Below are 27,714 nucleotides of genomic sequence, written 5' to 3'. Positions count from 1 at the left end.
TACATACCCTGGCGTAGAATATAGGCTTGATGATACCTATAAAAATTTGGGAAATTTACCCCACCCTCCATAATTGATTTTTGTAAATATACTAAAGAAATTCTAGGCCTTTTACCCAGCCAAATAAATTTTGTAAGAATACCATTTAATTTTTTGTAAAAGGACCCCTGAAAAAAAACTGGTATGATACTCATTTGGTAACAAACCACAGGCAATATCATCATTTTAATAGTTTGAACTCTCCCCCACCAAGAAAGATGTAAAGGATTCCATTGCTCACACATTTCTGAAACTTTCTTTAATAAAAAATGTTCATTCTCTTTTACTGTGTCTTCAAGTTTAGTTTTAATCCAAATACCTAAATACTTTAAACCATCTTTCTTCCATACAAAGGAAAATGAGTCAAATAATCCTTTAGTACAATGCACATTAAGAGGCAGAATTTCAGATTTACTCCAATTTATCTTATATCCTGAAAATTTTCCAAATTTCTCTATTAACTCAAGCAAGCATGGAATGGAAGTCTCTGGATTTCTCAAATAAAGCAATATGTCATCTGCATTGGTAGAGACTTTATATTCCCAGTCTGTACGAAGAATACCCTGTATCCCCTTTGCTTGTTGAATGGCTAATAACAAGGGTTCTAATAGAATATCAAAAAGCAAAGGAGATAATGGACAGCCTTGTCTAACCCCCCTCCGCAAGTTAAAACATTCTGATAAATTATTATTAATATATAATCTTGCAGTTGGGGAGCTATACAATGTTTGAATCATTTGTATAAATCCTGAACCTATACCAAACCATTCTAATGCTTGATACATAAATGTCCATTTCACCCGATCAAAAGCTTTCTCTGCATCCAGTGACACAGAGAAAGCAGGTTCATTTATAGCTTTTGTTAAATTTAACATGTGAAAAGCCAACCTGGTGTTATTAGATGAATGTCTTTTAGCAACAAATCCAGTTTGGTGCATATCAATAATAAAAGGGAGAGCCTTAGCTAAACGTAAAGCCAATATTTTAGCTAAAAGTTTTCCATCTACATTAATTAGTGAGATAGGCCTGTAGTTTGAAACCAAAGTTGAATCTTTATTTGGCTTTGGCAAAACGATTGTTAATGATTTTGCCATAGTACCTGTGATGCAACCCTTAGTTAGTTGTGACTGATATAAATGTAATAAATGGGGTAATAGGATAATTTGAAATGATTTGTAGAATTCTACTGTAAAACCATCACCACCTAGAGCGAATCCAACTCTTAAGAGATTTCAACGCTGTTTCTATTTCTTTTAACTTAATAGGCTCTTCTAAAATTTTTTTTATATGCTCAGGAATTTTCGGCCCCACAATTAAATTTAAAAATTCTAAACCATCTTTTCCTCTATCTTCATAAGGCTCAGAAGAATATAGGTTTTTATAAAATTTTAAAAATTGATTTAAAATATTTCCAATTTTAGTCTGTATCACCTTTCTCATCTTTAATAGCAATAATTTTTGTTCTTCTTTTTTTCACTTTAAGATAATTTGCCAATAATCTTCCCTTATTTGAGCTTCCATAATACAAAGCTTGATGAGAAAACAAATCTTTCCTTACCAATTTTGAAGATATCTCATTATATTTACCTTTTGCTTTTAATAAAGCCTGTAAGGTACTTTGCTCCCACTTGTCAACTAATTTAGCTTCCAAATGTTTAATTTCTTTTTCCAAATTAGAAAATTGTTTTTTAATTTGTTTTCTAATATATGCCGAATATGAAATAATATTACCTCTCATGGTAGCCTTAAATGCATCCCACAAAGTTTCCATAGTAATATCTTTTGAAATATTAATTTGAAAAAATTAAATCATTTTTGATTTAAATTCTTCAAGGAAATTTGAATCCACAATCAATGTATTATCAAATCTCCAATTTAGATTTTAGTAGCTGGACATCATTCACACCACATTTAACAAAGACCTTCAGGCTACACACTCTCAGTAAAGCAACATATGAAAAATAATATAAACATAAAACAACGGAGAAAAATGAACCTCAATTGTGAGAGGCCAGGACTACACAAGTGCCTGAGCCAACTCACATCATCACGGGTTCATAAAAAAACTCCGTGTACATTTAAATGATTCTCATTCATACGTTTTATCAAAAACTTTTTTTCTTTTTCAAACTTTTTCGTGTGAGCCCAGTCAACAATGTTACTAATCTATTTTTCAGTGTGAACCGGAACCAAGCTAACCAAAAATTTTAACGATGGTAACAGCTCAACTTCACAGGTGTAAATAATTGTAGAAGCCTGAAAATACTGCCAACAATAAGAGAAAAAAACGTTCACTCATCTGGAAAAAACAAGATGGTTTTAACGATTCCTCAGTTCGTGTCCCAACAGAAAAGTCTTTCTGTTTCTCCTACAAGGCTACTTCAGGGGAGTATTGCATTGTCCAAAATTTTCACTTCTACCAATATAATTCACATAAAGCTGGCTCCTCTCCAAAATGGATAAAACGTATGAATGAGAATCATTTAAATGTACACGGAGTTTTTTTATGAACCCGTGATGATGTGAGTTGGCTCAGGCACTTGTGTAGTCCTGGCCTCTCACAATTGAGGTTCATTTTTCTCCGTTGTTTTATGTTTATATTATTTTTCATATGTTGCTTTACTGAGAGTGTGTAGCCTGAAGGTCTTTGTTAAATGTGGTGTGAATGATGTCCAGCTACTAAAATCTAAATTTAATTAGTTTTTGTATACATTTTGATTTACTCAATTGAATCCCCTGTTATATTTAGTTATCAAATCTCCATACAGACCTGCTATAATCTTGTTCATCAAACTGAAATTCTATCCATACACCTCCATGATCAGATAAAATGATAGGATCAATGGCGGCTTTTGTTACTTGTTGTACAATTTGATTTGAAACAAAAATATAATCAATTTTAGAAAAGGATTTATGAACTTGTGAGCAAAAAGAAAATTCCCGATCATCAAAATGAAGTATCTGCCATATATCTTTCAAATCACAAGAATTCACCAAATTATCTAATCCTAACAACTTCATGATCCTACTTGGTTTTTTGTCCATTATAGTATCCATAACAGCATTGAAATCTTCTTCCACCACTAGATTAGAAGCAGCCAGTGGGAGTAATAACTGTTGTAAATTATTAAAAAATTCAATTTGACTCGTATTTGGGGCATACACATTAAACAATTGCAGGGTATTATTTCCCATGCTCATTTCCACATGTACCCACCTTCCCAAATGATCAGAACCAATTAATTTAAAATTAGCTGTACATTTTTTATTTACTAATATAGCAACTCCTGCTTTTTTACCAGCTGCAGGGGCAAAGAAACTTTGTTTTACCCAACCCCCTTCGAGCTTTTTTGACTCCACCAATGATAGGTGCGTCTCCTGAATGTAATATATGTTAGCATTTTGCTGCTTTAAAAAGGCAAGCATTTTTTTCTTTTTAATTTGATGATTAAGGCCATTGACATTTAAAGAGAAAATCTTAATCTCCATTATAAATATTTATTTCCAAAAATGTAATCCAACATAAATATTTAGATTTATTTAATTTAATATGAATAGACACCGTTATCCATTGTTTAAAATTTAAAGAGTAAAATATTTCTTTCTCAAACCCTCCCTTCCCTAATCTTCCTCCCCCCTCCCAACCCAAACCATTATTAACAGTGAAAACTTGGTGACACACATATTAGACCAGGCAATAAATGACCCCTTACAGATTAACAATAATTTTTCAGTAAAATAAGCCACTTAGAACATTAATAGAAATTCATCAATTAACTTATTGTAATTCCTATGTTATGTAATAATATATATTCACTAAACCCACATATATTTTTAAAGATATTCAAACTAAAATCTTAGATCAATATATATAATAAAATAAAATTATCTTTCGTAAACCCTATTATCCCAGGACAAGCAGGCAGCTATTCTTGACTGATGGGTGACGGCACCGACGGAGCCCCGGTACGGACAATTTTAGAGTGATTGCACTCTAAGAACTTTTTAGAAAGTTCTAGCTCGGCCGCACCGCGCACGCGCGAGTGCCTTCCCGCCCGACAGAGGCGCGCGGTCCCTCAGTTTCTTAGTTTCCGCGGAGCTAAGAAGACGCGTTTTCAACGGCTGTTGAAATTTTTTCCTAACTTGCCTTCCCGCTCGCGTAAACGTTTGGCTTAATTTGCCTTTTTTCTTTCATTTTTTTCTTCAATTTTCGGTTTTCCCCGGCGGGGCCTTCTGCCACCATCGAAGCCTCGGCCTTCGATTTGGCGGAAGCCGTTTTTCCTTTCATGCCCCCTCAACCGGGTTTTAAAAAGTGCCAGCGGTGTGCTAGGCCTATATCTCTCACGGACCCACACAACTGGTGTTTACAGTGTTTGGGTCCTGAGCATCAGGCCTCTTCTTGCACCCGCTGTGCTACTTTAAAAAAACGAACATTAAAAAATCGCTTAATTCAACAGCGATTGTTGTTCGGTGCCGAGATGTCCGACCCCGTTCCTTCGACTCCGGCTTCGGCACCGATTCAGTCGGCGCCCTCGTCTTCGACGCCGCGTGATTCCACACCGGCATCCCAACAGTCAGGTAAGCCGGCTAAGAAGCCTTCCCCGCTGGAACGTCTTCCGGCCTCGAGTGCAGTGAGCCCAATCCTGCCGCCGGTTCGACGCCAGCGGAAGCGCTCCGCCCCTATAGAGGTGAGTCCCTCGACATCGGGCTCCTCATCTCCGGGGCGTCGAGCGGCACCGCAGGTACCGCAGAAGAAAAAAGCGGTGCCGGTGCCATCCCTCGATGACCGCATTACGGCCATCCTTCAGGTGCAGCTTAAGGAGCAATTAGAACGACTCCTTCCTGCTATCATGACACCGAACCTTCCGGTGCCAGTTCGCACCGAGCCATCGGTACCGGTTGTTGAACAACCCATATCGGTACCGATTGTGGAACCCGTATTAACCGCTTCCACTGTTTCGGTACCGCTTCACCTAACCTCATCGGTATCGATGCCAGTCCTTGCACCGGAGCCGAGAGCTCACCATCAATCGGTACAGACTTCGGCACCGGTGCGTCCGATAACTTCTCCGGACACGGTATCGATGAGGTCGGGTAAGTCGATGCGCAAAACCCGACACATGCAAACGTCGACACCTGAGTCTCGGGACCATTCTTCCCATGTAAGGGACCCTGATCTGTGGGGAGACTCAGAGGAACCCTTTCTTTCTGAAGGAGAATGTTCCTCAGAGGAGGAGGATTCGGCTGTCCCTGACCCATCCTCCAGACAGGCCACTTCCTCTTTCTCTAGTTTTTTGAAAGAGATGTGTGAGTCCTTGTCCATTCCTTTGGAGGCTGAATCCAAAAAGTCTAAAGCTTTTTTGGATGCCCTTGATTTTGATCAGCCTCCAAAGGAATTTTTGAAACTTCCCCTTCATGACATCTTGAGGGAAACTTTCTATAAGAATTTAGAGACTCCTTTAACTGTCCCAGGGGCCCCACGTAAACTGGATTCTCTATATAAGGTAATTCCCATTCCTGGGTTCGACAAACCTCAACTACCACATGAATCCTTATTTGTCGAATCCACCCTTAAAAAGACTTCAGGAGCCAGTGTATATGCATCTGTCCCTCCTGGCAGAGAAGGAAGGGCCATGGATAAATTTGGTAAGAGGCTCTACCAAAATGCTATGTTAGCTAATAGGGCTAGTAATTATGCTTTTCATTTTTCTTTTTATTTAAAGCATCTCCTTACCACCATGGCTTCTTTCGAGAAATATCTTCCTTCACGAAAGCATTCCGCTTTTCACACATGCTTGTCGTCTCTTCTCCAATTGCGTAAGTTTATGGTGAGATCCATATATGACACTTTTGAACTTACATCCAGAGCGACAGCAATGTCAGTAGCTATGCGTCGTTTGGCCTGGCTTCGGGTATCCGAGCTTGATGTTAACCATCAAGATCGGTTAGCCAATGCCCCATGTCTAGGGGATGAGCTCTTTGGGGATTCCATGGACTCAACTACACAAAAGCTCTCTGCTCATGAGACGCGCTGGGATACCCTGCTTAAGAATAAAAAGAAGCCTCCTCCGCCAAGACCATACAGGCAGCAATCGGCCTATCAACGCCGTTTCACAGCCCGTCCATTGCCTACCACTGCTCAACAACCTAGGCGTCAGAGGCAACAGCAACGTCAGCCTCCCAGACAACAGCAACAGCAACAAGCTGTAAAACAACCTCCTCAGCAGAAGTCACAGCCCTTTTGACTTCATTCTCCGCAGTATAGCCAGTATCCCTATTCCTGCTCTCCTGCCTCAACCAATAGGAGGTCGACTTTCTCTGTTCCTCAGCCGGTGGGAAGTGATCACTTCGGACCAATGGGTCCTCAACATCATCCGCCACGGCTACTCTCTCAACTTTCAGACTCTCCCACCTCAAAGCCTGCCAAAAGAGTCTGCTTTGAACAGTCCTCAATCAGCCCTCCTTATTCAGGAGGTCCAATCCCTCCTCCTTCTGAACGCTATAGAGGAAGTTCCTCTAGATCAAAAGGGGCAGGGATTCTACTCCCGTTACTTTCTAGTTCCCAAAAAGACAGGAGATCTCAGACCCATCCTGGATCTTCGCGATCTCAACATTCATCTAGTAAAAGAAAAATTCAAGATGCTTTCTTTAGCCATCCTTTATCCCCTTCTAAATCAATACGACTGGCTATGCTCCCTCGATCTCAAAGAGGCTTACACTCACATACCGATCAATGTAACCTCAAGACCATATCTCCGATTCATGATCAATCATTGTCATTACCAGTACAAGGTGCTGCCCTTCGGTCTTGCCTCATCTCCAAGGGTATTCACCAAATGTCTCATTGTGGTGGCGGCTTTTCTACGCTCTCACCACCTGCATGTATTTCCTTACCTGGACGATTGGTTGATCAAAGACACTTCTGCCCAAGCGGTCCTTCTGGCCACCAACCAAACCATCCAGTTTCTACAACTTCTGGGATTCGAGATCAATCTACCCAAATCTCATATCATTCCCACTCAGAGGCTTCAATTCATTGGAGCGATCCTGGATACACTCCTCATGAGAGCTTTCCTGCCATCCAATCGTCTCCAGACTCTTCAGTCTCTATGTCACCAGGTGCTTCCTCTGCCGTCCATCTCAGCAAGACAAATGATGGTACTCTTGGGGCACATGGCATCCACAGTTCATGTCACACCTCATGCCCGTCTTCACCTGCGCACTCCTCAATGGACCCTTGCTACCCAGTGGTCCCAAGCGTCGGATCCTTGCTCACGACACATATCTGTGACATCATCTCTTCGTCAGTCTCTTCAATGGTGGTTGGTATCCTCAAATCTATCCAGAGGTCTTCTGTTCCATCAGCCTCCTCATCAACTAGTCATCACCACCGACGCCTCTCTGTACGCATGGGGAGCTCACCTGAACGAGTTCCAGACTCAAGGTCTTTGGTCAGCCCAGGAAAGGAAGCATCAAATCAATTTCCTGGAACTCAGAGCGATGTTTTACGCCCTCAAGGCCTTCCAACACCTTCTCTTTCCTCAGGTCCTTCTGTTGTGCACAGACAATCAGGTTGCGATGTACTACATCAACAAACAGGGTGGGACAGGCTCTCGCCTTTTATGCCAGGAAGCCCAGAAGATCTGGAATTGGGCCATAGATCACCATCTCTTCCTGAAAGCTATATACATTCAGGGGAAACAGAATTCCTTAGCGGACAAACTCAGCAGAATTCTCCAACCTCACGAGTGGACACTCGATCCCGTAACTCTGCAGTCTATCTTCGATCAATGGGGCACTCCTCAGATAGACCTCTTTGCAGCTCCTCACAATCATCAGCTGCCCCTATTCTGCTCCAGACTTTACTCTCCGCACCGTCTAACAGCAGATGCTTTTCTCCTCGACTGGTCGAATCTGTTCCTGTACGCCTTCCCTCCTCTGCCTCTCATGTTGAGAACCTTGTTCAAGCTCAAGAGGGAACGAGCCACCATGATTCTGATTGCTCCGAGGTGGCCCAGGCAACATTGGTTCTCCCTTCTACTTCAACTCAGTTCCAGGGAACCTTTTCTTCTTCCTCTGTTTCCTTCTCTGCTTACGCAACAGCAGGGAACCCTTCTGCATCCCAACCTCCAGTCTCTACACCTGATGGCTTGGTATCTCTCGGGCTGAACTCGACTGATACTCTTTTGTCTCAGCCCGTTCGTTCCATTCTGGATGCCTCCAGGAAACCAGCCACTCTACAATGTTACCATCAAAAGTGGACAAGATTTTCTTCCTGGTGTCTTCTTCATCATCTTGATCCCACTTCCCTAGCAGTGGAGACGTTGTTGGATTATCTTCTTTCTTTGTCTGATTCTGGCCTGAAGTCCTCTTCCATCAGGGTCCACCTCAGTGCCATTGCAGCTTTTCATGAGCCAGTCCATGGAAAACTTCTTTCAGCTCATCCCCTGGTATCCAGGTTCATGCGTGGGCTTTTCAATGTGAAACCACCTCTTAAAGCCCCTCCGGTTATCTGGGATCTCAATGTGGTTCTTTCAGCTTTAATGAAGCCTCCATTTGAACCTTTAGCTACTTCTCCTTTCAAATTTCTCACTTGGAAGGTACTTTTCCTTATTGCTCTTACCTCTGCCAGGAGAGTCAGTGAGCTTCATGCACTGGTTGCAGATCCACCTTTTACGGTCTTTCATCATGACAAGGTGGTTTTGCGTACACATCCAAAGTTTCTCCCCAAGGTTGTCTCGGAATTTCATCTCAACCAATCCATTGTTCTACCGGTTTTCTTTCCCAAACCTCATTCCCATTCTGGGGAACAAGCTCTGCATACTTTGGATTGTAAAAGGGCTCTTGCTTACTATCTGGAGCGTACGAAACCCCACAGATCAGTTCCCCAACTTTTTCTGTCCTTTGATCCGAACAAATTGGGACGTCCTGTTTCTAAACGCACGTTGTCTAATTGGCTAGCAGCGTGCATTTCTTTCTGTTATGCTCAGTCCGGACTGACACTGGAAGGTTCTGTCACGGCCCATAGAGTCAGAGCAATGGCAGCATCTGTAGCTTTCCTCCGTTCCACTCCTATTGAGGAAATCTGCAAAGCTGCTACTTGGTCCTCAGTTCACACTTTTACATCTCATTATTGTCTGGATGCATTCTCCAGAAGGGATGGTCACTTCGGCCAATCTGTATTACAAAATTTGTTTTCTTAATGGCCAACCTTCCCTCCATCCCTCTTTTTGTTAGCTTAGAGGTCACCCATCAGTCAAGAATAGCTGCCTGCTTGTCCTGGGATAAAGCACAGTTACTTACCGTAACAGGTGTTATCCAGGGACAGCAGGCAGATATTCTTGCGTCCCACCCACCTCCCCGGGTTGGCTTCTTAGCTGGCTTATACTAACTGAGGGACCGCGCGCCTCTGTCGGGCGGGAAGGCACTCGCGCGTGCGCGGTGCGGCCGAGCTAGAACTTTCTAAAAAGTTCTTAGAGTGCAATCACTCTAAAATTGTCCGTACCGGGGCTCCGTCGGTGCCGTCACCCATCAGTCAAGAATATCTGCCTGCTGTCCCTGGATAACACCTGTTACGGTAAGTAACTGTGCTTTCAATGCATTATTGCAATGAATAACACATGTAAACTAACTTAATATCTAATTATTATAGCAATATTTTATAAAACGAAAATTTCATTTAGCCAAATATATTTTACTTTTTTCTTTTTTCTTTCTTTCTTTCCTTTTCTTCCCTTTCCCCTCTTCTTCCCTTCCTTACTTTCTTCCTTCCCTTTTCCTTTCTTCTTCCTTCCTTTTTTTTTTTTTCTTTTCCCTTCCTTTCCTTTCTTTTAAAAAAGTCATATAATGTACATCACATTTAATCAATTTAATGAAAGTATGCTTAAATGAATATAATTTATAGAATTATCTTTTATAAATTTCATATAAATTTTATACATCTATTATACCTTACAATCCTTTCCAACATTTATGAGGAATATTTGTAGTCAAACTTTAAAATCGATTTTATATATTTAATGTAAGGATATCTCAATATATAAGGAAGTACAGCAAAAAAAACCCACAAAACACCCCACTTCCAATAAAACTCTAATGAGCATTAAAGAAAACGAAGCTATGAGTATGGAAATCTTACATCTGTATTGCACATTAATCTAGAAAACTCTTCTGGCTTTTTATCTTGTAAGTAATGAGTAACAAAAAGAGAAAATTGCTAAAGGCATCCAAAAACTAACAGTTACTATTATCACTGCATTCAAAGTAAGCAAAATACTATTTCTTATAAAAAAATCAATTGATACAAATCACACGTTTCAAGGACACCAAAATTAGAACCATCCCAATGTCTTGGAAAGAGTTACTTAGCTGAATTCAAAAACCTTTTAATTCCCTTTTCTTTCAATCCTCTCTCATTCATTGCCTTTTCAGGGCTGGAAATGTCATTTTGAGATCCTTTTTTACATTGTCATCCAGCTCTCTATATTTAATATTATTGCAGCAATTTCCTTGTATTAAGCTGATATTGATTTCTGCTATTCCTCTGCTTCACTTTTCCTGGCTTTTTCTAGTTATTGGGAGCACAGATCAATCCTCTGAGAAAAATCATCATCCATCTCAAAGCAATTGAAATAAGTGACATAGTTATGCCGATAGAGCAATTTTAACTTCTTAAATTGATCTGCTGCAGAAGCGATATATTATCTTCCTTAGGCTTCATGTCCCTCTGGTCACTGCACTGTTTAATTCATGTATTTCTTTAAGTAAAGTAACAAATGCTTTTTGGCTCTAATCAAGACATTAGTCTTTAAGTACTACTGTAACATGGAATCCGATGCAGACATTCCAATGCTCACTGCATCCGTTGAATAAAAAGTTTAAAACAAATTTAAACCATAGCATTCTCTTTCAATTACCTCGGGTTTTATATAATTGAATATATGTTCAAATAGCATGAAACATCCTTTAAAATTAACTTAAAATAGTAGTCGGCAGAAGAAAAAAAAAACCTTTAACATATTAAATTGCAATTCAGACCTCCTTTGAAGAAATTGAGGAGACATTGGTTGCTCTCTCTGTTGTAAAAAATCTTGCAATTTTCCTGGATCGTCAAAAGTAAAAGTTTTATTTTCAATCGTGATCTTCATAATTGCAGGATATAGAAGCCTGTATTTGGCCCCCATGGCTCGAAATTGTGGCCTGAGATCTAAAAATCTTTTCCTCCTATTTGCTGTGTTTTTAGCAAAATCGGGCACTATATGAATACGGGCATCTTGGCATTTTAAATTCTTGTTTTGCTTTGCCAGTTGAAAAATTTCAATCACCTGCTGATGCCTTAATAATTTAAATATTAATGGCCGTGGACCCGTTTGCCTATCTGACCTTCTTGCCAGTATTCTGTGTGCCCTCTCGATCTCAAGAGGGAACTTTGTTTTAATAGGCAGCACTTTAGGTATAAAGTTCTCCAGAAAGGAAATTGGATTACCTTTCTCCACCCCTTCCGATAGCTCTAGTATTCTCAAATTACTCCTCCTCCTCACAGTTTGAGCAGTTTTCCAGCTCCTGGGTAAGCGCCTCAATTTTTATCCGATCTTGTTTAGTTTGTATTAATTCTATTTCCGTTGCTTCCATTTTTTCGCTAACTGACTTGTTTTTATTGCCAACAGTTCCATTCTTTTATTTAGAGTAGCCACTTCATCTGTCAGATCGTTTACCTTTTTAGCAGTTGCCAACACAATTTCTTTTATTTTCTTAAATTCTCTCATAACTTCACTGTTGGCTCCTTTTGATACTGGCGTCTTTAGAGGAGTTTCCGGCTCTGGCTTCAATCTTTTTGCACTACCGGTATTGCCAAGCGTCGAGTCATTTTTTGTTTGTTTCCCTGAAGCCATACTTGCGCTAATCTCTTTTTCAGGCAAACTAAACAACTTACAAGCGACTTATTAAATTTTTAGTAATCTGTAAGCATGGAGCTCACCCACTACCTGACCCGTTTTCATGCACGACCAAGCCACGCCCCCCATAATTATAATAATTTTTCAAAGATCTGGGGGCCATTGGCAAATTATTGTAATGATTAGACATCATTTTCCACTGACAGTATATTTATACATAGGGGGGATGATATAAAGTTCTATTTAAAGGTTAACCAATAGATAAGAATACAATATTTATATAATATTTTTGATTGAAATATTTGAGGGAAGGGTGGGTGGGGAGGGAATAAATTTATATATTTATGATGACAATAGAAAGAAATTCAAGTGATGTGTAAAAGTTTTAAATGATGTAATATTGTGTACTTGTTGTAAGATGAAAAAATGAATAAAGAATTTAGAAAAAAAAGAAAGTAAAAATGCCGTCCTGTAATGGGAATTCTTTGTAGCAAGCAGGGGAATAGTGACGTACTCCCATTCACCTTGCACACACTCCATCAGTAGCTAAGACATACACTGAGGAGAGAGTAGGAGAGGAATGAGTCAGCCTGGGAATCCTCATGCATGCTTAGGAGAACCTCTTCAAAGACCATTTTTGTAGGATATGTGAGAGTACTATCACTGGAAGACAGGGTGATGTATGTCTGTATTTCCCTGCTGTCTATGGAGAGCCCTTGTTACAGGTAAGCAGCTTTGCTCATACAAGCCTTTTAATGGCTTACTTCTTTATTTCAGTTCTAATACTGACCTTTCGATGTATCCAGAAAAGGTGGTCAAGAGCAGCTGCCTTCAATATCCTGCTTTTTGATCATAATCTTTCTCCCTTCCTCCTCTATGCTGGCAGGAGAAAGAGCAGCATTTATAACCTAAGTTTGCTTTAACTTAAAGTAAGAATTGTGCAGGAATGTTGTGTCCAGTAAGATTTCAGGGACATTGCACAGTTCAGGCTTTAGCTTGAAGCCAGCAGAAGAGGAGATATACCTAATCAAGACACATGGCTCTCTTTACTGGTGGGAGGAAGGAGGAGAGGATTTGGTTAGGGGGAAGCCTTATAGAGGCTGATTTGCCTCAGGCCTCATCCCATCGCCACCACCACCTCCTGATCAGATCTGCCAGTAGTAGATAGAGAAACTTAAAATATTGGTTTAATGGCAAAAGGTATTCTGATAAACTTTTTAAAAATTTTCTTTTCAATTAATTAGATAACAAGATTTCTGAAATTACTTCCACTACCACTATTTATCATTTCTATAGTACTGAAAGGCTTACACAGAGCTGTACATTTAACATGCAATAGACGGTCCCTGCACAGAAGGGCTTACAATCTAATTTGGACAAACAGACAGGACACATAGGGTTGGGGAGTTTATTGCAGAGAGAATGATAGGATGGCCATAAGTATTTTACGGTGAGTGGGAGTTAGGAGTTGAAAGCTTTTACTGTTAATCTGCCTTCATTTGCAATTTGTACCTATCGCTTCTAATGTAAGTTTTCGTCTTCCTTACCCCACAGCATCCGGGAAGGAAAGCTGCAGCATCTCTTCGCACGGGAACTTGTCCCTGGGGACGTTGTATGTCTCTCAGTCGGTGACAGAGTCCCTGCTGACATAAGGCTTGTTGAGGTGAGACATCTCTTAAATTTACACACTGGCAAAAGTTCAGGCTACAGCTCAACTCCAGAGCAGTGGAAGCATTCAGAAAAAAATGCAAAGCCTGTGTGTGACTCTGAAATATGGCAGAGCTGTTAAATATTGTGACCATTCCAGGTATACTGTTGCCACCTGGGTCAAGAGCAGCACAGTACTGGTGCATTTTACTCACTGGAACTCTTTTTTTTTTTTAAATAAAGAAAAGCTTATTGCATAGAATTATATCATTGTCTCTGCCCACAAACGAAATACCCAGTTTGCATTAAGCAGGCAACCATATTTAGTTTAGTTTATTGTCATTTCTAGTCTGCCTTTGCCCAAAGCGGATTACATAAACATACATACACAGTAAAACAATTAAAATCCATACACCAACAATTAACAAAAACTGCTTGCCTTAAAGACCCAGGCATCTTATACTTCATTTTACAGAGCAGATACCTTCCTGACAACTTCTTAAGTTATTGTCAAATATATTGTATTGAGCCCAACAAGAACAGCAAACAGAGAACACAGTAATACAGCAAAATCAGCTCAGAGTTTCAGCAAGTACCAAACCACACCTCACCCCCCCAACCCCCCCAGTCCTCCTTCAAGCTACTGTGGGGAAAAGTTACCCAAAAGGAGAGAGGAAAACAAACATGCATCTAGTGACAAGGATCCGAGTAACATGACAAGAACAACAAGTTAACAGTTCAGTAATCGACTACGAGCCGCTGGTGTCGTTGTATTCCAAAAGGGTTCCCAGGTGCGTTGAAATGCTCACCCAAGCAATGAGAAATCCTGCATTCCCCTGCGTTCCCACATCAGGAACGTGATCAGGCGCCAGCGCCAGAGAGAATAATCAGGAGCCTCCACCTCCAACCACTTGATCAAGAACTTCTTAAGTTATTACATATCACTGAGTACCATATTTCATAATGCAAAACAAATGCTTTTTTAACATTTAATTAAATTCCTGCAGGTCTTTCAACTGTCGTAAATACACAGGTAATTTGTTCCACTCCATAGGTCCTACACACATTTAAAAAAACCACACTTATTTATTTATTTATTTAATTCGTTTTCTAGCCCATTGTCCCCAAAGAGCTCAGAACGGGTTATAGGTTTAACATACATAATTTCTGTACAAGTTTACAATACAAGTTTTTATCCTAACTTGATACATGCCCAGAGAAACCAGGGGTTTTACTCACAGTATTTTCTCATCCTAAAGAAGACGGGAGGTCTATGTCCAGTCTTAGACCTCAACAATCTTAGACCTCAGGGGCCTCAACAGATTTCTAGTGAAAGAAAAGTTTTGGATGTTGTCCCTGGCAACTTTATATCTCCTCTTAGATCGCAACGATTAGCTATGCTCTTTAGATCTCAATGAGGCTTATACTCGCATTCCAGTGACCTCCAGGAAATTCCTCAGATTTCAGGTGGCACAGCACCATTATCAATACAAGGTTCTGCCTTTTGGCCTTGCATCTTCTCCCAGAGTATTCACCAAGTGCCTGGTGATAGTGGCAGGGCCATTGAGGACTCCAGGTGTTCCCTTATCTGGACGATTGGCTGATCAAAGATCCAACTTCTCAAGGGGTGATTGCAGCGACTTGCTTAACAATTTTCTTCCTTCAGCAGTTGGGGTTCGAAATCAATTTTCCCAAATCCCAACTTCAGCCCTCTCAGAATCTGCAGTTTATCAGAGCTCTGCTAGACATTATTCCCTCAGCAAAGACTAGAAATTTTGATTCAGCTTTGCACTCAGACTTCTCACCTGCCATCACTCATGGGTCTCATGGCTTCCACGGTCCATGTTACTCCATTTGCTAGACTTCATCTCAGGACTCCTCAATGGACTCTCGCATCTTAGTGGTCTCAAGCTCTCGACCCACTGTCTCAACACATTACCGTTACTCCTTCACTTCGACAATCTCTGCAGTGGTAGATGAGCTCTTCCAATCTTTCCAGAGGGTTGTTGTTCCACACACCTCCACATCAGAAGGTTCTGACAATGGACTCGTCCATCTATGCTTGAGGATCTCATCTGGACGTTCTTCGCATTAACCACGTCCTTATCTTCACGGATAATTAGGTTGCCCTGTATTACATAAACAAGCAGGGCGGCACAGGCTCTCACCGTCTTTGTCAGGAGGCCCTGGGCAATTGCTCACAACATATTCCTGAAAGCAATATACATTCAAGGAGAAAAGAATTCTCTTGCAGACAAACTCAGCAAGTTTCTTTAACCACACGAGTGGACGCTTAACTCTGCAATTCTGCATCACATCTTCTCTCAGTGGGGGACTCCTCAGATAGACTTGTTTGCATCCCTCCTCAATCACAAGCTGTCCCAGTTTTGCTCCAGGCAGTACTCTCCCCAACGGCTAGAAGCAGATGCTTTTTTACTGGATTGGACGCACAAGTTTCTCTATGTTTCCTCCAATCCCTCTCATCCTCAAGAAGCTTATCAAGCTCAAATGGGAGGAGGCCACTATGATTCTCATAGTTCCTCGGTGGCCCAGACAACCGTGGTTTTCCCTTCTACTTCAACTCAGTATTAAGGAACCAATCCCTCTTCAGATTTATCCATCTCTTCTCATGCAGAGTCACGGATCTCTTCTGCATCCCAATCTTCAGTCATTGCATCTGGCAGCTTGGTACCTCTTGGGCTGACATTGGCTGACCTTCATCTTTTCCAGCCTGTCAGACTTATTTTAGAAGCATCAAGAAAACTGTCTACGCAACAGTGTTATAAGCAGAAATTGAAACGGTTTTCCTCGTGGTCTACTCTTCATCATCATGATGCTAAATCCACCTCTGTATCTTCAGTATTGGATTACTTTCTGCATTTATCCAATTCAGGCCTCAAGACCGCTTCGATTAGAGTTCATCCCAGTGCTATCAACGCTTTTCATAGACCAGTTGATGGAAAACTCACTGCTCATCCTCTTGTATCCAGATTTATGAAAGGACTTTTCAACGTCAAACCTCTCAAATCACCTCCAGTAGTTTGGAATCTTAATGTGGTCCTTGCTAGACTAATGAAACCTCCTTTTGAACCAATGTCCTCGGCTCATCTTAAATATCTCACTTGGAAAGTGGTTTTTTTCTCATCTCTCTTACATGTGCTTGAAAAGTAAATGAACTTCAGGCACTGGTGCCAGATCCACCGTTCACAGTGTTTCATCATGACAAAGTGGTGCTTCACATTCATCTAAAGTTCCTTCCAAAGTTAGTCACTGAATTCTATCTCAATCCATCCATTTTGCTTCCAGTGTTTCTTTTCCCAAGTCTCATTCTCACCCTGGAGAAACAGCTCTTCATACTTTGGACTGTAATTGAGCTTTGACCTACTACTTACAGCGTACTCAACCTCATAGGACATCTCCTCAATTCTTTGTCTCATTCGATCCTAATAAGTTGAGATGTCCTGTATCCAAAAGAACTATTTCTACCTGGTTGGCGGCTTGTATCACCTTCTGGTATGCTCAGGCTGGGCTGCAACTGGGGAGTCGTGTCACAGCCCACATATACCGAGAAATGGCAGCTTCAGTTGCTTTTTATGTTCCACTCCTATTGATGAAATCAGTAAAGCTGCTACTTGGTACTCAGTTCATAAATTCACATCTCACTACTGTCTGGAATCTTATTCCAGACAAGATGATTACTTCGTCCAAGCAGTATTGCAAAATTTATTTTTCTAATGGCCAACACTACTCCCTCCACCCCATTCTAGTAAGCTAGGGAGTCCCACATGTGAAAATATGCTGCCTGCTTGTCCTGGGATAAAGCACAGTTACTTTCCGTAACAGGTGTTATCCAGGGACAGCAGGCAGATATTTTCACAACCCACCCACCTTCCTCTGGTTGGCTTTTTAACTTGCTTACAGAACTGAGGTACCACGAGACAACATCTGGTGAGAAGGCACTCGCACATGCGCGGTGCGGGCAGTTTGCAAACTTTCTTAAGTTCTTAAAGTGGCGATGCACTTTTAAAGCTGTCTGTACTGGGGCTCCGTAGAGGACGTCACCTACATGTGAGAATATCTGCCTGCTGTCCCTGGATAACACCTGTTACGGTAAGTAACTGTGCTTTATGCTTTCCCTCCAATTCCTCTTGGAAAAACTCAAACTTTGCCGAGACCAAGCCATTATGATAGTCATAACACCTCGATGGCCACATCAACCATGGTTTCCTCTCCTCCTACTGTACAGTGTACAGAAGTCCATCACACTTCAAATCTTTCCAAAGTTACTGACACAGAACGAAGGATCTCTACTCCCTCCCATCCTACGTTTATTAGCACTCACAGCATGGTATCTATCTCCCAAGGGATAGATGCTTACCCACTTTCGCTACCAGTGTCAGTCATCATTGAAGCCTCTAGAAAATCTTCCACACAACAATGTCATCACTTTAAGTGGACTAACTTCACAGTCTGGTGCAAGACAAATTTGTTGGATCCAATCAGTTGTCCTCTCTCATCGGTTCTGGACTACCTCCTACACCTCTCTGACTCTGGTTTCAAGACTGCTTCAATCAGAGTTCATCTCGGTGCTATTACAGCTTTTCATTCCCTTCTGGATAGAAAGCCTTTATCAACACATCCTGTAGTTTTCAGATTTCATGAAAGGTCTTCTGCATATCAAACCACTCATCAAACATCCTACAGTTGCTTGGGATCTTAATGTCATACTTTCCACACTGATGAAGCCTCTGTTTGAACCACTTGCAACTTCATCTTTCAAACATCTCACTTGGAAAGTAGTATTCTTAGTCTGCATCACATCTGCACATTGAGTCAGTGAACTTCAAGCACTTGTATCAGAGCCACCTTATACAACAATCTACCACATTAGGGTGGTTCTTTGTACTCAAACTACAGCTGAACGCCTCCAAGACCGAACTTTTATGGATCAGGAAAAAAAGTACCAAATACACATGCCCAACACTCATGGGACTCCACCCTACAAACAGCAGCAGATCAAGTACGCAGCCTAGGAATAACATTAGACGGCCACCTGTCCCTGTCCACCCACATATCTCAAGTAGTCTCTACCTCCTTCTACTACCTCCGCCAACTGTGAAGGATCAATCCCTACATCTCCACACCTGACCTAGTCCAACTCCTCTACGCCTATGTCTCTCCAGGATGGATAACTGCAACTCCCTATTTAATGCAGTAACCAAGAAAGATCTCAAGCGCCTCCAACGGGTACAAAATGCAGCAGTCCGCCTCCTACACGGCCTCAACTACTGCGATCCCATCTCCCCAGCCCTCTGTGCAAAGCACTGGCTTCCAATTAACCAACGTTGCGCATTCAAGGCCCTGGTAATAGCACATAAAAAAAAATTTACGCCACCACCCCTGCCTACATAGAATCCAAGCTAACCCTGTATACCCCCACCTGCCCCCTCCGCTCGTAAATGGAGAAACGCCTATGCATCCCCCCAGGAAGATCCCTCCTGTCAGAAACCGCCCGCAAAAGCTCTTACAGCCACTTCATCCCCCAACTCTGGAACCAACTCCCCCCTCAAATTAAATTACAGAACTCATTGATGACCTTGCATAAAGCGGTAAAGACCCTCCTCTTCAACTAAAATTACAACCACAATCTACCCCTCACCCACCCCAAACTCCCCCTCCCTTCTACCCTCTCTTCTCCATTCTTAACCTGTACTTAAATTGCTGTATAGTCCATTCTTAACCTGTACTTAAATTGCCATATATTCCTTGTACTTAAACTACCATATAGTCTTTGTATTGTCCAAATGTACTCCACTGTGAATGTTTGCTTGTAGGCCATTCTGAGCTACTGGGAGGATGGGATAAAAATCTAAATAAATAAATCCGAAGCTCCTCCTGAAGGTCGTCTCAGAATTTCATCTGAACCAGTCTATAGTTCTTCCTGTCTTCTTTCTAAGACCACACTCTCCCCCTAGTGAATCTCCCCTCTACACATTGAACTGTAAATGTGTTCTTGCTCATTGCTCATTATTTAGTTCGAACAAAGACTTGTGGAGCTTCTACTCAACTATTTGTGTCCTTTGATCCTAACAGACTTGGAGCTCCTATCACCAAGAGAACCATCTCTACATAACTTGCTGACTGTATCTCCTTTTGCTATGCTCAGACTGGGCTGATGCTTGAAGGCCATGTCACTGCACATAAAGTTCGAGCATTGGCCACTTTAGTAACCCACTTCAGTCCTCCCATTGAGGACATATGTAAAGCAGCTACTTAGTTCTTAATTCATACCTTTACATCCCATTATCGTTTGAAGAATCATTCTAGATGGGATAGTCAGTTCGGCCAACAGTTCTGCAAAATTTATTCTCTATTTAAATGCTAACTTTCCTCCAACCCTTTTTTATTTTGCCAGGCTCAGAATTGTGATCCTGCAGCTTCAGAGTCCCAAGTGTGAAAATATGCTGCCTGCTTGCCCTGGAATAAATCACAGTTACTTTACCTGTAACGAGTGTTATCTGAGGACAGCAGGTAGATATTCTCACAATACGCCCACCTCCCCTAGTTGGCTTCTTAGCTTTTTTTTTTTTACTGAACGGCAAGCCAACATCAGGCGGGAAGGCACCAGCATATGTGTGGTATAGGCAGTCTTGAGACTTTGAAAGTTTTTTTAAAGTGACAGTACACTTTAATACTGTCTATACCTGGCTCCGCAGATGACATCACCCACGTGTGAGAATATCTGCCTGCTGTCCTCGGATAATACCTGTTACAGGTAAGTAACTGCTTTTTCAGTGTATGATTCTGCTTTCTCTGTCATATTTTCTGTTGATGTCAATGTGCCAATACCATATATGAGTGGTTTGCCAGAGCTTCCAGGTTTATGACTCTTAGGTATCATGTGGAAGGATAAGATTGAACTGTGCTTGCTTTTAAAATGTCTTGAGAAGATTTTAATTATTTTGTATATTCCTGTGTGGGTGACTGCAGAACCAATGTATTAGCATCCTAAGAACTGTTTATGAAGGGATATTGACCTTACTATATGAAGCCTAGAAAAGTCCCTTTTGGATTTTGCTTGGTTTTAGACTACAGACCTTCTTGTTGATGAATCAAGCTTTACTGGTGAAACAGAGCCCTGCTGCAAGACTGATGGCCCCTTACCAGACCCTGGAGATATCACAACACTAAGTAACATCGTGTTCATGGGAACGCTGGTGCGATATGGCAAAGGAAAGGCAAGTACACAGCATATGAAAATGCATTTTTCTGCTCACAAAACTGGGTACCAAAATATTTTTATGATTTTCTGCTGCAGGGTGTTGTTATTGGAGTTGGTGAAAAGTCACAGTTCGGTGAGGTGTTCAAAATGATGCAAAAGGAAGAGGTAACCAAAGCAAAATGGCTACATTTATTCATGTAGTTTTGTAGTTAAAAATGATTTGTCTGAAGATGTTCTACACATTTTGAAAAGACATATGTTTCTTTTCAGACGCCCAAAACACCTTTACAGAAAAGCATGGATACACTGGGAAAGCAGCTCTCGCTATTCTCATTTGGCATTATAGGTGAGTTTAGGTGAAGATTGTAAGAATTATTTAAAAATATATTTCCACATTAAGCTTATGACAAATTGCAAATTAAAATTTGCATTGAATTACATATCTGCCTATCTCATATTTTAGCTTGCCAAACCTTGTTTGTACAGCATGGCTTATATTCGTATTTTTCATATTTAATTTATATTACATGTCTCTGTTTTTTTAGAGATGTACATATAGCTTTCTTTATAACTAAGCAAACAGTTTATGGGGACATTTTTGAAGGTTTTCATTTTGCTAATAAGTTCTCCCCATGTGCAAAGGGAATCTCCCCATGTGGAATATGAATATGTGAAAATGTGGAAGTGACTGACACCATGAGTACTTTAGTACCACAGACTCTTGGCCCGATTCACTAACCTGCTCGATCGTGTCAGATCCGGGGCCGATTCACGGCAGGCCGACTGATCCACAACGGGTCAGCATGCTAATGGGGGCGATCAGAGGATCGCCCCCCACCGACTACACGGATCGCTATTGAGCAATCCTGATGCATGCCCAGATCATCTTCTGTGCCTATAGATGGTCTGTGCATGCGGGGTTTTTGTCCGTGAACTGCTTTTTTATTTTTGACTTTTTTTTACTCAGGGTGGCCAGCATTATTTTGGGGGGCAGAGAAGAGGGCAGGGCGGCAAGCAGGAGAGTCGAGCAGGATGGCCAGCATTATTTTTCGGGGTAGAGAAGAGAGCGGAGCGGAGCGGCAAGCAGGTAGGGCTTTGGATTCTTGCCCAGAAATGGTTAAGAAGAAAAAATTAAAAAAATTTAAATTGAATCAGGTTGGGCAGACTGGATGGACCATTCGGGTCTTTATCTGTCATCATCTACTATATGTTACGTTTAAATACCTACATGGCATAAATGTGAATGAGTCGAGTCTCTTTCAATTAAAAGGAAGCTCTGGAATGAGACGGTATAGGATGAAGTTAATAGGCGATAGGCTCAGGAGTAATCTAAGGAAATACTTTTTTACAGAAAGGGTGGTAGATGCGTGGAACAGTCTCCCGGTAGAGGTGGGTGGAGTCAGAGACTGTATATGATTTCAAGAAATCTGGGATAGTCAGTGGGATCTCTTAGAAGAGAGGAAGAGATAATGGTTACTGCGGATGGGCAGACTGGATGGGCCATTTTGCCTTTATCTGCCATCAATATTTCTATGATGACTTTGTGGACCTAATTGTCTGTTGTAATGAGAGTCCAGCATTGATGAGACAAAAAAAGATGGCCTCTGATGTGTTGCGGAGGTGGCTAAGTTGGAGGAATTGTGGCTATGTTCTCTAGTAGTATGTCAAGAACATAAGAATTGCCGCTGCTTGGTCAGACCAGTGGTCCATCGTTCCCAGCAGTCCGCTCACGCGGCGGCTCTTAGGTCAAAGACCAGTGCCCTATTTGAGTCTAGCCTTACTTGCATATGTTCTGTTCCAGTAGGAACTTATCCAACCTTGTCTTGAATCCCTGAAGGGTGCTTTCCCCTATAACAGCCTCCGGGAGAGCGTTCCAGACCTCCACCACTCTCTGGGTGAAGAACTTCCTTACGTTTGTACAGAATCTTTTCCCTTCTAACTTTAGAAAGTGCTCTCTCATTCTCTTCACCTTGGAGAGGGTGAACAATCACTGTACTGGTGGGTGGGGCAGCTCATTGGAGGAGGAGGTTGCAAGTTCACCCATATGTGGATGACTAGTTGCTCAGAGCGCCCTCATTGGAAGCGGGGCGTGCCATGGTGAAACAGGTATTTCGGGTTCTGGAGGACCTGGGCTGGATTGTCAGCTTCATCTTCAGCAAAAGCCATCTGTTGCCCACAGTCCCTGGATTTACGGGGGGGGGGGGGTTCGATATGGCAGCGAACCGTATATACCTGCCCGAGGCTTGGAGACAGAAGCTGTGTTCACAGATATCGAAGTTCTTAGAAAACAAAACCACAAGTCGGCGCCTTCGACTCATGATCTACCTTCAAATTCTGGGCTTCCATAGTTGCCTCGCTGGATGTTATTCCTTGGGCGAAAGAGCTCATAAGTCTTCTTCAGCAGGCCTGGCTCTCTGCTAGGTGCCGCCACTGAGATGTTTTAGCCATGAAGTTGCCATGGACTTTGGAGACTTCATCCTCAGTTGCTTGGCTGGGGCATTCTGTTGGACATTGCCTTCTGGATGATGATAACCAAGGATGCCAGCCTTCAGGACTGGTGGGGCTCACTGTCTCTTTCAGGTCAACTGGACTCCGTTACAGAGGAAGTGGTCCATTCATTCGGCCATTCATCTAGCCCTAAAGACTTGCTGAGGTTTCAGGAAGAACTGATGGAGTCCCGCCTTTGTTTCTTTTGGACGGAATGTCATCTGCTGACGCTGACTACGGTGCATGTGGCCGGTGTGGACTATATTCAAGCGGACTTCATCAGTCGTACAGACTCTAGACACCAGAGGAGTAGATCCAGAGAGTACTTTGTTGCCTCAGATGTTTCAAGGCGGTTGTGAGGCGCTGAGGTCATGCCCATGCATTGGTCCTCATGACCATGGCCGGAGGGGAAAAAAAAGAGTGCCATGCTTCTTAGCCGCAGCTTCTAGCCATAAGCGAGGGGCTCAAGTACAGCCGTGACCTCCAGACTTTCTTCATTACGTCTTTCCGCCTGGGCCGAGGTTGTTTGGTGGCTTGAGAGTCCTCCAGGCCGTATCCTTCTAGTGGCTCCAGACTGGCCTCAAAGACTGTGTGCGTGGCTCTGATGCGTTTGTAGGTTCAACACAGTTTGCGCCTGAGCATCTTCCCAGTCCTCCTCACTCTGGCCCGTTGTCATGGAAGTTCCGGGTTGCATTTTCTTTTCCGGCTTGGCTCATGAGCGCGTGGCCTTAGATCATACAGGCTATTCGGAGCTTGTGTTTGATCCACTGCTCAAATCTAAGAAGTTGTCCAAGGTGTCTGCCTATGTTAAGACGTGGGAAACTTTTCTCCTTTGAGGGTGACCAGGCTCCGGTGGGGCCTTTGTTCTGCTCCAGGGTCACAGGTACTTCACTTTCTCCGATCTGGTCTGGATAAAGTCCTCACGGTGGCATCTCTGTGTGCCCTGGGGATCGGTCTGTCCTGTTTTCCATCTCGGGATAGTCTGTTCTAGTTAACGTTGCATCTAGTTATTACCTGTTTTTGAAAGGGGCTCTTTGGTCCCGGGTGCCCGTTAAGCATCTGTTCCCGGTCTGGGACCTTGACATGGTGCTATTGTGCCTTTTGAGTCTCTTCTGGATGTGTTTCTCCTGGACTTGGCTCTCACAACTGTTTTCTGATAGCCATCACTTCTGCCCATATTTCATAAATACAAGTTTCTCTACGGATAGTTCCTTTCTTTTTGCAGACGATTGTTTCAGCTTTCCCTGTCATTCAGGAAGTGTGTTTGCCTGTGTTTCAGCCGATGAGTTCCAAACATCAGGATTGGCTTCTGAGGAAACTTGGCATGCACAAGATGCTCCTGCATTCTCTAGAGGACACTAAGGAGTTTTGTCTTACTGTCCCTCTGTTTGTCCTAACTCATTTGTTGAAGTGTGGTGTTCCCGCTTCTAAAGCCACGATCTCCAGGCGGAAACATAGAGCCATTTCATACACCTACATTCTTGCAGGGAAAGAGTCCCCTGGTTCTGTTTGGGCACATTTTACCAGGAATGTGGCTTTTTCATGGTACGAAGCTAGATCTTTTCCTCCTGAGAAGTTTTGCAAGTGAAGTGGTTTTCTCTTCCCACGTTTGCCAGATTCTACATAGTGGATGGTGCTGCCTGTCAGAACTCAGCTTTCAGGTTCTCGGTCTTGAAGGCTGGTGCAGTATGCTCACCCTGACTAGTTGGCGGACTGCTTTTGCACGTCCCTATGTTCTAGAATGTCTCACCTATTGCACTGGAAAAGAAGATTATATACTTACCCTGGTAAGCTCTTTTCCAGTGGATAGGTGAGACATTCTAGACACCCGCCCTGTCCTTGCTGTGCCTGCAGGCAGATTTCAGAGTCCAGGTCAGATGACTGTCTCCCTATGCTTCTCCTATCTGTTTTGTGGAGACCGGTCAGCCCTTTGGGGCTAGGGAGAGTTTTGTGAATATGTTCTCCATGTTATGGGAGTAGTTCCTGAGCTTCTTTGAAGCCTATGTTGACGGTTAATAGTACTGTTTATTTGTTTTGAGCAGAACATTTGTTTAACCTGTCGTTGCAGGTGCCTCTACTTCACAGACGGTAACACTCCTCTATGCTTGGGTATGGACTGATGGGAGGAGCTAAGCTACCCTGTGAAGTACCCTAGAGACGGAGTGAAAAAAACTTATAATTCTCTTCTGCAACCCATGCGGGTAAAGGGAAATAACCCTATGGTCTAGGATGTCTCACCTATCTACTGGAAAAGAGCTTACCAGGGTAAATACATAATCTCCTTTTCTATTCCCCGTTCATAATGGCTTTACTACACATCTCTGCTGGTTTCCCTTTTTTCCAGCATATGTCTTAAGAAGTGCAACTTCTTGCCATCCTTGCACTGGCTCTTGTCATTTTCAAGACATAACAGAGCTCTCTCAGAGCCCTCAAGGGGAACATTTTTAACATGTGGCTTTGCTTCCAGTCCACCATTATTTCGTTCTATAGTCCACAGTAATGTTTTTCTCTCCTTACTACTGTGTTTTTTCCTAGTTTCCTTAAAACTATTCTAACCAATAGGAACCATGTTTTCATTTTGCTTGACAAAATTCCCTTTCAGTCACATTTGTGTTTTCCTGAGCCACACCTGGGTTTACCTGCTCTTTTTGGTCTGGTTGCCCATCCTGTATATGTACATTTGCCAATATCCATTTATTCTTTTCGAATCTTTCTAGCGTCTTCCTTGCCTATGCTTGGATTCCCCTGGCGCTATGAGGTTGTCTATTATTTACAACCTCCATTACTATAGTATTCCCAGTGTTCTTCCCTTTATCCTCTTCTTGAGGATAGGGTTCTTCTGCGTTGTCTGTATTTATTTCCTTCCCTTGCCTCCGCCTACTCTTTATCAGACAGTATACCTGATTTTCTTGCGAGGCAAGAAGCATTTATGTTTTCTTAGAGGCCAGCTCTCCCTCTATCCTTTTACTAAAGCTAGGGAGTCCCACATATGAGAGAATATGCTGCCTGCTTATCTAAGGATAAAGCACAGTTACTTCACCGTAACAGGTGTTGTCCAGGGACAGCAGGCAGATATTCTCATAACCCGCCCACTTCCCCTAGTTGGCTTCTTCACTTGAGCATAGAACAGATAGCCTTGCAAGTGGGCATCGGGCGAGAAGGCACTTGCGCATGCACAGTGCAGGAAGCCTCAAAGCTTTGTTAAAAGCTTAAAGTGACAGTACACTTTACCACTGTCTGTACTGGGCTCCGTGGATAATGTCACCCACATGTGAGAATATCTGTATGCTGTCTCTGGATAACACCTGTTAAAATAAGTAATTGTGCTATATGGACATAGATTCACTATGTATGACTCCTCAGGCAAAAGGGATAGCACATAATCTATTGCTTTTCCCATTGAAATATTGAGTAGCTAACTGTACAGTGCTCGTAGGAGCTGAATCACACAGAACTATTTTATTTTTCTGTCTTTCTGCTGATTGACAGACACAAACCCTAGGTTCTGGACTGGTCTGGTGGGACTATAGGAAAATTAGCAGGTTAGATCTAATTTTTCCTCTTATTTTGTCAGAAAAAATTAAAATAGTTGTGTATTAAAACAATTCTTCAGTAGGGCTGCTAATTGGCTGTGTTATAGCTGCACTGTAGTTGCATAAATCTGTTATCAATTTGAAAAATGTGACAAGGGCCCTTATACACAAGAAGATTACAACAGGGCTAAACAGTTGTAACTCACAGGCGATAAAGAGGAATGTGCCATCTGCCTTCTCTTTTGCAGGTCTAATCATGCTGATCGGCTGGCTGCAGGGGAAGCGACTTCTGAGCATGTTTACAATTGGAGTTAGGTGAGATGCATGGCCTTAATTCCAGTGTTTCCAGTGGACAGCTTGATATTCTCAGCTTTGAGATTTCTCATTCTTGCATACAGATTGTCCTTCGGTTCCAAAAATCCCTGGGGAGTGAATATATGCTTATTTCTCTTGATTTAAGAAAGTGTCAAACTCGGGACTATGCTGTTCAAAGAAAAAAATATATATATTTTTAAAGTGGGGGGAAAAAAAGCTGATCCTGTTACATAAAGGACATTGATCAACATTGTGCTCCTTTGTTAGTACATAAGAATTGCCGCTGCTGGGTCAGACTAACATTGTGCTCCTTTGCTAGTACATAAGAATTGCCGCTGCTGGGTCAGACTGGTGGTCCATCCTGCCCAGCAGTCCGCTCATGCGGCGACCCTCAGGTCAAAGACTAGTGCTTTTAAGTAAGTCCAGCCTCACCTGCTTACATTCCAGTTTAGCAGGAACTTGTCCAACTTTGTCTTGAATCCCTGGAGGGTGTTTTCCCCATAAGACTCCGGAAGAGCATTCCAGGTGTTTACCACTCTCTGGGTGAAGAAAAACTTCCTTATGTTTGTACAGAATC

At 42.2% G+C, this 27,714-nt stretch overlaps 1 protein-coding gene across 3 annotated transcripts in view; it reads left to right on the top strand.

Moving 5' to 3' along the window:
* Positions 1 to 27,714, top strand: part of ATP2C2 (ATPase secretory pathway Ca2+ transporting 2) — a 265,125-nt gene that overhangs the window by 89,111 nt on the left and 148,300 nt on the right. For all 3 annotated transcript variants that reach the window (XM_033943178.1, XM_033943177.1, XM_033943175.1), the window contains 5 exons: positions 13,488 to 13,596; positions 20,669 to 20,818; positions 20,899 to 20,967; positions 21,073 to 21,148; positions 27,071 to 27,137. In XM_033943178.1, coding sequence (XP_033799069.1) covers positions 13,488 to 13,596; positions 20,669 to 20,818; positions 20,899 to 20,967; positions 21,073 to 21,148; positions 27,071 to 27,137 — 471 coding nt within the window. The remainder of the gene's footprint in view (positions 1 to 13,487; positions 13,597 to 20,668; positions 20,819 to 20,898; positions 20,968 to 21,072; positions 21,149 to 27,070; positions 27,138 to 27,714) is intronic.

The sequence above is a fragment of the Geotrypetes seraphini genome, chromosome 4, assembly GCF_902459505.1.
Source record: "Geotrypetes seraphini chromosome 4, aGeoSer1.1, whole genome shotgun sequence".
NCBI lineage: Eukaryota > Metazoa > Chordata > Amphibia > Gymnophiona > Dermophiidae > Geotrypetes > Geotrypetes seraphini.
Note: the sequence above shows the minus strand (reverse complement) of the source record. Positions and strands in the feature narration are given on the sequence as shown.